Genomic DNA, 12,257 nt, shown 5'->3' with positions numbered 1-12,257 from the left:
CTGGGGGCACTCCCCACCCGCCCTGCTCAGCGATCGGCAGCAGGGGGACCCCAGATGCGCCCCCAGGCCCAGGAGGCACCAGTTGCTGAGCTGGGCAGGGGTGCTTCTGGTCCACTTCCAGGTCTGCTGTCAAGCGCACTGGGGAGCCCCCCATGCTCCTGTGGGACACTCCATCCGCCCCAGCATCGCAGCATTCACGAGCCGTCTGCTACCTAGAGGTACGTAGAAAAAACGTTTAAAGCTGTGTCGATGTCCAAATCACTGAATCTCTGCAAATTGATTTGGAGGGTTCCAATTCGATTCGGAGAGATTAAGAGGTCCTCTCATTTGATTCAGATGTGGAGATTTGGCCACTGAATTGGGCCGAATCTCCACCAAATCGAATCGGGGACCGAAGCTTTGCTCAGCTCTGATGGACAAGTATTTTGTAACATGCCCATATTTAAATAGGTTGGCCTGGAATTCAGACTGTTAACAGCACTTTTAGTTTAGAAAATGAAATGCTCATGCTTCAAGAAGACCCAGTTGAACCCCAATGCACAGCCTACCAATAGAACAGACAGGCCAAAAAAGCTGAATTGGATAACGAATGTGAATCCAGCTTTCACATTTCCATTACATGAGTGTATTATTTCATACCCAATACATAAAGTTGCTTGCTGTCCTCCAAATATTGGAGTGATTTTGAACCACCGCCTCTGTTTTGTTATCTGGCCTGTTGCTTAGTAAACACTGGGGCTGTCTCTATAGTGATAGTTCTGAATGAAAGAATGAACAAGAGTGCTTCACCACTCATTTGTCTATAAATGTTCTTAACCACACTGGAGAAGAAAATGAAATTTTACATATCGGAGAATAGGTTGGTTGTTGTTTTTTAAATTGATAATATCAAATATACCAAGTTTGGTCTTTCCTGACTGTATCAAAGACACTTGTAAGCATGGAAGATGTGTAGAAGAGATGGGAGTATGGAATCTGTAAAGTTATCCTTTCCTCACAATGTTAATTTGTCATTGAAGGTAAGCATAAGTTTAAAAATAAGCAACAACAAGAATTGCATATGTTTTCTTTAAGATATCTGATTGTAGTTCTCTAACTGCTTCAGTGAAGATACTATATGGCACTTCAGATGCCAGGGATAAAGGTAACTGCAATTTGGAATTAATGTTTAATTTTCACTCAGCATGTAAGTTACAGTATCAAGAGCTTCATCCTTAAAAAAAAAAAAAAAAAAAAAAAAAGCAACTTGTTTATTTTGCATTACATGAATAAGACTCTTTTATTATCAATATTGATATAAATGTCTAAAAAAGACCACTCATATGCCACCAAATTTAGATATTTACAGTGTTTTACACAGCTTGAACCTAGAAGTATAAAATTAAATACACTTTTTTCAGTTACTTTTGACATAGCCAACATTTAGACATCTTGAATGTCTATATAGACTATTAAAACTAAACAAATCTGTATTGTGCTCCATTAAGTTAATATCAAGTAATGTTTACTTCAAAATACATGGAGGTGTATTGGAATGCCACTTTTGTAAGGTTGGTGGAGGCTACTTAAACTCATCTATGCTTTCTGGTATTAAGGCCCTGATCCTGCAGTCTGGCATGAACAAGCAAAATCCTCAGCTCTGCACAGAACTAAGTCAATGGGATTATACTTAAAAGGGTCCACATCTGCAGAACCAGTTGCTGTATGGTACTGTGATTTGACATACTGGGACATAATCATGGCCCTACTGAAATAAAGCAGGGGAGAGAGGCCTCTTTAGTGGGGCCAAGATTTCACTACTGGCAGTTTAATAAGATAGGTTTACAGTGAAAACTTTTTAGGGAAGGCACTGTTTTCCACAAGAAGAACATGGTGGAAAAATAAAGTAAGCTTTATATATAAGAGTAATATATAACAATTGCCAGTTAAAAAAAGCATACATAGTATTTCCAACAGTCATAAGCCAATGCCATTATTTAAAATACATTTTTTGTTTTTAATAAACCTGATGTTTTGTTTCACCACAAACCCAAGTTATAATTGGAATGTCTGAAGTAAAATTCAAGTGCAGTTTTCACATCCCACAATACAGTGAGGCTTATAGAATAATTCAGTACAGCAGAGCTGACATACGCAAGTCATGTTACACTCTGAATGAGGTGAGTCATCAGCAGCAAAGATCAAATTTAGAACTTGTGGATCTTAAAACATGAGTCTCTACTATTGATCTCAGCCAAGTCAAAGCTGTAGCATGCTTGTCAGCCTCTACAAATGTTTTAACCAGCATTAGAGGGGGAAAAGCACCAGTCAGCAAGTGGGGGGTTACAGTTGTAGGCTTGGAAAGCCAATAAAAGAATGAAATGTACTCTTTGTCTAAATAAAAATGACTAACTTGAAATGAGTGATATCTGCAGGTGTTGTGTGGGTTGATCTAGACTTCTTAATTGGATAAAGTGTGCATTTGAAATACTCACAGGTGCTTCAATCCTGAATGCTGAACCATAGTGCTGTATGCTATGCAAATGCAGCTATACTGCTTCTGCTTCAGGTGTCAGCTATACAAACCAATGCAGTGTAAGGACACTGCCGTCTGCCTCTATTTGTTTACCTTGTGCACATGGCTAACCTCTAATTACTACTGATCATAGAGAGAGGGGTAAGATCATGAGAGAGGTCTACCAATGTAAGGAGAAAAGTCTGCTGTCAGGGCCACTACTCATGAGATGCAGAAAGAGGATGAACTGTGTGGACACAATTCCACTCTGCACATAGAAAGGAAACTGAAAAGTGTTATTTTAATCAGTAAAAAGTATTGTGGAGTTACAAAAATAGATATATGAATGTATAAAATATCAATTAAAAAATCCCAAATACGGTAAGTAAAACTTGCTGCAAATGACCAATAAAAACATACTGCTCAACTGAAGTGTATTTTACTATTAGTATTACTGGTAATAAAAACCTAGCCAAGTTGCGTTCAATATCTTTAGGGATATACGAGACAAGCTTGGAGGAAGAAGACTGCCTGGAACTGTGGTCCGCTGTTCAGATTTCACTGTGGGGTTTGTTAGCACACGTGCCATACGCTGTGGAGAACTGGTCTTCTAATCTGTCTTTTCAGTCTTCCTGTAGCGGAGTATTGTAGTTGTGACCCATATGTTGAGAACCAGCATAATCACAAAACGGACAAGAACTAAAAAGGAAAATATTAATAAGATGCTGAGATGTAGTAAGCATAAATACTTTAAAAATCACTGCTGTCATTTTCCTAGAACACATTAGCTTGTAAACTTTTACTAGAGTACAGTTTAGAGAATTTACATTCTAAGAATTCATTTAATAAACGTTCTTAAATTACCAAGTACAGGAACCCAAGCATCACAAAACAAGAGTTCTGAATGGAGTTCAATGTTCATATTTCCCTGGAGAAGGGAAAAGTTAAGTGGTATCTCAAGACTTTAAAAAAAAAAAAAAAATCTAGTATATAGAAAAGACTTAAAAATTCCATAGTGATACAAATGTAGTAAAATAGTGGGAGCTTTGACAACAGTTCAATTAACTTGGATCATACAGATATCACAGTTAAATTGTAACGGCTGATATGCACACCCAAGCCCCTGCTCTCCTTTTCAAATGGTGAAAGGGTATGTTTGTCGACACCTCTAGGGTCTCTAACGCAAAGGTGCTGCTTTGAGTAATTTTGTGATATGGAAAATAACATACAGTTTCTTGCAAATTAAATCTGATTGATAGTTACACAATTGCATCTAGTTTTTCCTCATATTGATAGGAAAACATTTGTCACGATGCTCAAAAGTAAAGTGAAAGTTAATTTCAATAGCCACACTTGCCTGCTATGTTCAGGTTTGTGAGAGAATATTTTGGTTGGAAATTTTTATTGGTATGTTGTAAAATTTTAACAAGCCAACATCTGAAAACTTGGAAGAAATAGTATTTGCACAGTGTGTCTATTTCACCTCTTAAGATTTTTAAATAAAGCAGAATCTATTTATTTGGAAACCAAACCTGCAATCTGTTCCTCTTTTCCTGACACTGGACACTTGAATTATATCCCATTTGACCTATTTTAGGAAGCATGTGGAATACACAAGAATTATTTTCCCAGAGCAGGTGATCGTTGTGAGTTTCAGTATACTGCACACTGTTCTTCCCAAACCATCTCAAATAATGAGAAAATACTACATGCCAGTGTGAACCCTCAGTCCACAAGACCGTTAACAGGCCACATTTTGTTTAATGCCAGAGTTCATTTTCATCTATGTAATATTGCAACATCTTATGCTATATTATGAATGGGTGGAGGTTTACCCTGCATCAGTATTTAAAAAGACACCATCTAACTGTGGATAATCATCTAACTCATTCTGTTAAGAAGTCAAAAAGTTACAATTTGCCCATTTTCATACTTGAATAATTTCATATTTAATGCAAGTTTAGTAACTTTTCTATTAAAAATATGCTTGATTCTGTATTTGCCAGACAGCTTATTCTGGTAGAAAGTTGATGTATTTCAGCTATCAGATTGTTATACACCCATTTAAAATAAAAATAAGATTTGAATCAGGCGTTACAACACTGTAGCCAAAATAGGCTTTGCCAGGTTTTTTCAACCTTTTAAGGAGTGTATCACTTCTGGCAGGGGATGTGGTGGTGGCCAGACTCAGGGGTGAGGGGCGGCACAGGGTGGTAGATGGCAGTGACAGCTGCCGCATTCGAGCTCTGCTCCCCACCCTCCCCAGGCAGCACCTGTGTGGCCTGCAGAGGGGAGTCACTGCCCTTGTTGTCATTTACCCCCCTCCTCCCCGGGCTCTTGGGAGGCAGCAGTGCGGGGTGGTGGGTGGCGGCATTATGTCCCTGCCAACCTGCGCGTACCCCCTAGCCCCTTTCCAAGAAGTCCTGGGGGTATGCATACCCCCAGTGACAACCCCTGGGCTATTCAGTTTATCAGGGCTCTAGGATAAAAATATTAAACAACTTCCAGCTTTATAGTAATATTCTGTGGATGCTGTCAGTTATTACAAAGTTTAGATTGCACAACTATCCATTGGTAACAGTACTGCACCAATCTCCCCACATAACTATCAAGTTAAGTTTCTTTGTGAATGTACTATTTAAAAAAATAGGAGAATATAGCATGAGAGGTTTTACAGCTAATGAACAAGGTTTGTTTTGTTTTTTAAGCAACGTTCAATAAAAAGAAATATCTGTTTGATGTGTCACGGAATTTGGAAAAGTCACTACTCAGTTATGTTAAGAAAGAATTAACTTTTTTGGCCGTAATTAGCTTTCCCAATTAAACAATTAAAATATTTTCTCTCTTAACAATAAAAATTGCCCATTAAGTTACTAACGTTCCATGTAATGATGACCACATATTTTTTCCTTCTTACCATTGCATTCCAAGGTATTATGAAATTGTTGTCATAACAGTAGTTCTATACTGTTTTCTTAGCAGTAATCTAATTTGCTTGCTGGGATAAAGTACTCATTTTTGTCGTTTATTCTATTGGATGAATGCCCCATAAAACAGTACAGGTTGCTGTTATCTTTGCCTTTTTATCTTTTGCCTTTTTTGCTGTTTTCTGTGTCTCTTACTGTCTTATTTTCAATTTCAGTTTACTCACCCATAAGATCATTTGTGGTCATTACAGTTGTAAATATTCTTGCTGTAAATTTAAAGGAATTGAGATTAGTATAGTAGAGATGGTACTGATGCTTTCAAACAAACAAAGCCTTTGCTTTATAGCTAAGAATCGAGCTTAAGAACCTTATAAATACCATGTCTTAAACTGATGCTTCTTTTCAGCCCTATTCATTCTGTTCTCAAGGATAAATCCCCAACACTCAGCTTAGGTTATTTATTTGAAAGAAGAACAACATAACTCACTACAAGGTGAGCTGAGGCAAAAGGTTGTTGTTTTTCTCTCCCGCTTTTCAAGTGCAACTCTTTCTTTAATTTCTTTGCTGATCCGAGTCTGTCAGCTGGTTTGTTTCCATATCAAATTGCCAGTGAGATCAGCTCATATTTTGAGAACTTAAATATTCTCTATCCCTCTCTTATTCTTTTCCTTGCAAAAGGAGGACAGCAATGGGGACAGGGAAGCCTGCAAGCCTTCCTGATAGCTGCCTTCCCTCCCCTTGGATTGCTAAAACTTTTACTAAATACTAAAGGTGTTGAGACCTTATCCTTATAAAAGAACATGCAAATAGGGTTACTTTGACTACACTGAGGTCAACAGCAAAATCTGTGGTGCTCACTTGGACTAGGACTTCATCCTTACTCTTATGAAAATAATACAGAAAGCTACACTAGGCAAGACTCATCTTTGCTATAGGTTAGAGAAGACTACTGCTGTAGGTACAGATACTGTGGGAATGGGAATCTTTGGAGCAGGCGCTTTTAAAAGTCAATGTGTTTGCATGCTGCTTACTTGCACAGGTGAATGCAGACATACTCCAGGTTAGGGCACTCACTTGTCCAGAATCTCTTGTCTGCCACAGGCAACGCAGCTGAGCAAGTTTACTGGCTGCACTGATTAATGTGCACAAATTCTGCAGAGAAGGACACCAAGAGAGGACAGCTGTCTTCATAGTAACACCAAACAAAAGAATGCTTAGTTCAGCCCTAAAATTGAGGCATCACTTAAGAAAGAAAAAGTCCTTATTTTAAAGTTTAAAAATCTTCCCCTTCACTGTTTGTAGCCCAGTTGTTACAGCAACTTGCTAAGTAACTGTGTAACAAAAATGAAACAGGCTGTTCTAGTTTTGTGGCAAAACAGTTATTGCAATCAGTTGGAAGTGGTACAGAAGCCTAGAAACAGGATCAAGTCATATTCAGCCTTCCACACAAGTGTTTCTCCAAGTGCACAAAAGGAAGACTGAGTTACTCCAAACAAAATAGTCTCCCACCCACAAGCTGTATTAAAATCACATTAGGGAAACCAAAAGGAAAATGGAATCAGAATGTAAGATGAAACTGGTATAAGCTATTGTCCAATTTGATGCGCAAAATAATGAGAAGCCTTTCCACTCTTTCACTTCTTTCTTTTTTAAGGAATCATGAGGCTGAATCATAACATGGGGAGTATAATGGAACCAAAAGAAACTATCATCATGTCATGGCTGCTTCCCTGGCCCAGGGTCTACTGGGACCCTGGAGGGCCCCACTGGTCCTTCATTACCCTGATCATGAGAGATGGGTTGTGCTTGCTGAATCAGAGATCTGGTGACATCACTAATCTCAGCTAAGCACATTTCTACTCAAGCAAGCCTCTGCCACTAGAGTTGAGATGCAGCCAGTGCTGGCAGGAGTGTTTCCATACTGGCACAGCTATACAGCTTCTCTGAACAAAATAAGCTAGTCAGCAAAAGCCCTGTACAACTGCATCTATCCTGGGGCTTTTGTGGACGTTGACATGTATCCCAGGAAAACCTGACTCTGCTATGTAGTCTTATTCCAGGTGATAGTCTGGATTTAGAGAGAGGTTCCTGCTCTTGCTCCTTCCCTCTGCTTTCCCACCTTTTCTTTTTATTCTGTTTAGTGAGAGTTTGACTTAGCCATCTAAATCTCTCTCCTAACACTGCTGCAAGGTCAAAACCACTTGAGATAGCTAAAAGTAATGTCTATACACAGCTGACAGTGGAAGATATTCACTAGGTCTCAGAGTAGATAATAAAACTGCCATGCCTATGTTTACCCAGCATCAAGGTTACAAGAGTCACCAGAGACAGAAACTTAATCCCTTACATAATTCATTTATTTATTTCCCCTTTCTTCCTGTACAACTTTTAAAAACCTTATAAAAGGTTTTAAAAAAAAAATAATGGTGGTTAGTATAATAGAAGTATGCAGGCCAACATCTTAAAATATATCCTGAAACTTGTCTGATTGTACAACAATGGGGTACTACTGGCACCTGGCTCAGTGGGTCCACTTGCTCCATCAAATTTAAATACTGCATACATATACCTTAAACATTGTTAAAATTGAAAGTGTATCATGCTCTAGTGCCTTTTTCTCTCAAAGTACTCACTGTGATGAGATAAAAAAAACCTGACAGTATTTGGAAAATGATCAGTAACAGCTGGTTTTCAATACAAAGAATTTTTTTTTTTTTTAATTGAATGTGGATCTGCAAAGGGAGGGTTTCATAGATGCAAGTATTTTCAGTTAACATGTTAATACTTACCATTGCCAAGTCTATTATCCACTTCTGCAGCGTTAGAAGGTACCATCCCCCTACAAATCTTACTTTGGGTTAAGTTTCATAATGCTAAAAGTACCTGAGTCAAGGAATTAACTACATTCCCCTACTGTAAACCAAGAACAGCCACAGCAATGCTGTAATTTAAGCTTCCTATAAAATCTGCATAAAACAGAACAATTCTAAGTAAAAAAAATTAATGAGATCAACATTATTTGTGTGCAGGAAAGCTTTAGAAGGAGCAGAAGGAAAAACTAATGTTATAGTCATACCTATCAACATTTTAATCACAACCACTATAAGAAGCCTTTGGGCAGTACAGAAGTTGGTGTGTGGTAGCAGAGAGTATACACTACTGGAAAGTATACACTTTTTCAGTAGCAGTCTTGGATGGGAGCGCTAAGCTTATTAAGATGGTGTCTATAATGACACAAAAATCTATAAGTTTACCAGAAAGCCGTCACACAATAAGATCCTAGAATAGCTCCCTGAATAGACATTATCCCACAACGACTTTATAGGGCTCCAAGATGTCCATGATTCTACAATAATGACTCTGCTCACAGAACCTGAAACTTCACAAATACAATCACCTAGGCACACTTCATTTTACACATCTTGGTAATCCCATTGATTTTGATGGGTCTACTTGTGTGAGCAAAGTTACAAACATGTTTCAGAAATAAGACCTTTGTTTTCTCTCATTTGATTTTTTTTTTTACAAAACTATAAGCAAAAGATGACTAACAGCTCTGATGTTTGAAAATTCACTGCATTACAATTTATTACAGTTTTTAATCTAAAATTGCATTTGCACAAACTGGCAGGAAGTCTTGGCAAACAGCAGTAGCTGCAACAAGAGATTACAAACATTATGGTCAGTGTTGCAGCTACCATTTAAAAAACCTGAATGGATAGCAGTAAAATTCAAGAAAAATCTTCTTATGTAAAGCAGAGGCCAGCATTAACAATGGAGTAATCCAAGGAGAGGGGAAGGTATAAGGTAGAAGAAAGTCACCATTCTGCAGTAGTCATGAAATCTGGAGAGGAGGAGGATCAGCTACTTTCCAAATACAAGAATTGGGAGAAATTAAAAAAGATTCTTCCCTAAAGCAGGCAGAGGGGCTGGAATACTACCTTTATCAAACACCTGCAAGCTGAGGTTGTTAAGAAACATGGATCCCCAAAACAGGATCCAAAGGTGGAGCCTGGTGGGCAGAGAGGCACTGATCCCGTCTTTGCAAATGCCCTTCTCCCCTCTTTTTTCATATTATATTCAGGCAATCAGTGTCTGAAGGTTTTCAAGCACAGCTTTAAGGTCTCCAGTGCCCAGTTTGAACCCAAAGCTGTATTTCTTCTATCACGCATTACCCATTATCTGTTGATGTTAATTCCTGCGTGTAAAATCTACATATAAAAGTAACTGTAACAAGGAGCTTCATATTTTCCACTATGCATCTCTAACGCAAATGTAAATTAGGAATTAATCTCATTCCTCTTCAGTTGTGGGCCCTGTAAAATCAGTTAAAGATGCAAGTTTTTACTGTGATCCAAAAAATCTGAAAGGAACAAGAAATTCATGTTATACGGTGGCTGACTCTTGTTTACAAGGGTGCTGGGAGACAATATTCAGAGTCTTCTGTCAGAGACCTGCCAGAAGTTTGCATAAAGAGAATTAACTAGACATCAAAGGATACATGGCAATGTAAGGCAAAACATGCTCCATCTTTCCACTGTAATGCAGAACACACAACAAGAGAATGACATCTGGAGGGGAAAATAAAAAGCAGTTGTTTATGGAAAGGAAACTATAGCCCGTTAAAAATCTATAGGGGGAGAGAGAAACCTCACCTTGTGCAACGAGGATGGGGTACTCCAGGTAAGTCAGCAGGGGGTAGCCATAGTAAATCTGGTATCTCAGAAACACAAGGAAGCTGAGGAAAGCAACACAGAAAGGAAAACTTCATTGACAATTTCATTTTGAAAACCATGCAGTGGGAACAGCCAACATCCCTGGTCAGGACCATCTCTCCCCATTGTGCAAATTGTAGAAACATTCACTAAGGTAAAGTGCTGAAGATCTTACAGGCTATTTTTTATCCTTAAACTGGAAAGCTGTAGATTTGTCAGTGCTAATGATACAACTTGCCAGTAACTGTTTAAACAATTACTATTTACAAGTAAAGGAAAAAAGAATCCTAGCCATAATTTGTTAATAGTCTTTCCTGACTCATGTTGGGACAAATTCTCATTTCTCAAGTTCTAGCAGGTTACACTGTTCCAGGCCGTAAATTGTTTTATGAAGCAGAACAAACATGGACTCCTATAGCTAGTAGTGGGAAGGCATCTAGACCAGCTCTTGCCACTGCAGGACTGTGCTTTATTACTGCATCTTTCTTGGCCTGCTGTCAAGTCCAGCTTTAAATGTGCTGAGTGATAGCACTTCTTATAAGAGATGATCTTCAACTTTTATTCTACATCTTTTTGTCACAGCTTTCCCTGATAAGAGTTTTCTAAATAAGTCTGAGGTGGAAGGAGGCAGCTCCATTGATAACTGGCTTCTAAACCATTTCAGACTTAAATACCTAAACTCCACCTAGAAATGTATTTAATACCATTCTTCCTGTACAAATGTCACAGGCCCTGCATAATACCCAACTCAGTGGGCAAGCTGTTGACTACGTCCTACTTTGGTTTATGGAGCAGACTAAACAGGCAGCTCCATGTTCCAGCCTTGACTTGAGAGAGGTAAACTGCCCTCAGATGACTTCTCAGTCAGCCTAGGCTGAGCAAATGGGATCGACATGCTTCCCCCGCTTTGCTTGTGGCAGGTGAGGGTGTCAGGTCTGTGCCGTCAGGGTGGTGGTACTCTGAGGTAGAGTCTAGATGATGCATCATGGTGGAAGCATAACAGTCCAAATGGACTTTTTTAAAAAAAAAGAAGGCTCTTTAAAACATTCCCCAAATAACGTACATCTCAGAGGTACAACAGGTGAAACCCCTGATAACGGTGAGCAATATCATGGTTGCAGCTTGGTTTTATAGCTCCTCTTCCTATTCCCAAATATTACCCATAAAATATGACCCATACCACACACTATTATGAATTCCCTATATAGATAAGCAGATCATTTTAAAGTCATAAACACTCTCAAAGGTGCTGGAAAAGCACTGCTGCAAGCTGGTGGGGGAGGTCTCCGCGTCTCAGCAGGTGGCATCTGCTCCCTTCACAAGCAACAAGTGCTGTTACAGCCGAAGGGTCCTCCGCATGTTCAGATCAAAGCTGGCTAGAAACCAGTGATAGAGCCGTTGCACATTTTCAAGCACTAACTTTATAGCTGGTTGGTGTTTTTATAGCTGAACAGTCATTTTTATCGTGATGATTTGCACATGTGCCCATCCAAATGTAGTGTCAGATTCACCAGTTAATTGTGGGATAATTGCTTCCCGCTTGTGGCCAGCCTTACTTTGCACATGTGGCCAGTCTAAATTTATTGCAGGATTCAGTAATTAATTGGGGGATAATTACATTACAGGTCTGGCCAGTGTAAATGTATGAGCAGTTTACTGCTAAACTGTGCCAATATACATAACCTAGCAGAGAGTCAGATAAGTTTGAATGTTTATTTCAAGAGAAATTTGGCTGTTTCATTTGCTGGGACCCTTTGACCCCAGCTGACTTCCTGCCCCTGGGGCAGGGGGCTGGACTCAGTGATCTTCCAAGGCCCCTTCCAGCCCTAATGTCTATGAAAGCCATGAAGTGGGGCAGGGAGGGGCCCCCGGAGGTCACCCAGTCCAAAGGTTGGCTCTCAACCTTTTTTGTGCCAGAACCCAGTTGTAAACACCAATGGGCAACGCGGACCCAGCGCCCCTCACCCCAGCCTGCAGGGGAAAGCCGCACTTCCCTACGTTTCCTCCTGTAAAGGAGAGCCTATTTTCAGATCGTGGCAAGGAAGTGTGGTGCCCGGGGCGGAGATGACTGTAGCAGGGTGCGGGCGGGGGGGGAGGGGCGGCAGCCAGCCAGACACGAAG

At 39.6% G+C, this 12,257-nt stretch overlaps 1 protein-coding gene across 1 annotated transcript in view; it reads right to left on the bottom strand.

Annotated features, from left to right (window-relative positions):
- Positions 1–219: 219 nt before the first annotated feature.
- PQLC3 (PQ loop repeat containing 3) overlaps positions 220–12,257 on the bottom strand; it is a 12,880-nt gene continuing 842 nt past the window's right edge. The window contains exons 2-7 of the mRNA XM_006021794.3: positions 10,077–10,159; positions 9,923–9,992; positions 8,211–8,268; positions 6,453–6,573; positions 5,646–5,687; positions 220–3,193 (exon numbers count right to left, since the gene is read on the bottom strand). Coding sequence (XP_006021856.1) covers positions 3,105–3,193; positions 5,646–5,687; positions 6,453–6,573; positions 8,211–8,268; positions 9,923–9,992; positions 10,077–10,159 — 463 coding nt within the window. The 3' untranslated portion in view covers positions 220–3,104. The remainder of the gene's footprint in view (positions 3,194–5,645; positions 5,688–6,452; positions 6,574–8,210; positions 8,269–9,922; positions 9,993–10,076; positions 10,160–12,257) is intronic.

This window comes from Alligator sinensis, unplaced genomic scaffold, assembly GCF_000455745.1.
Source record: "Alligator sinensis unplaced genomic scaffold, ASM45574v1 scaffold678_1, whole genome shotgun sequence".
NCBI lineage: Eukaryota > Metazoa > Chordata > Crocodylia > Alligatoridae > Alligator > Alligator sinensis.
Note: the sequence above shows the minus strand (reverse complement) of the source record. Positions and strands in the feature narration are given on the sequence as shown.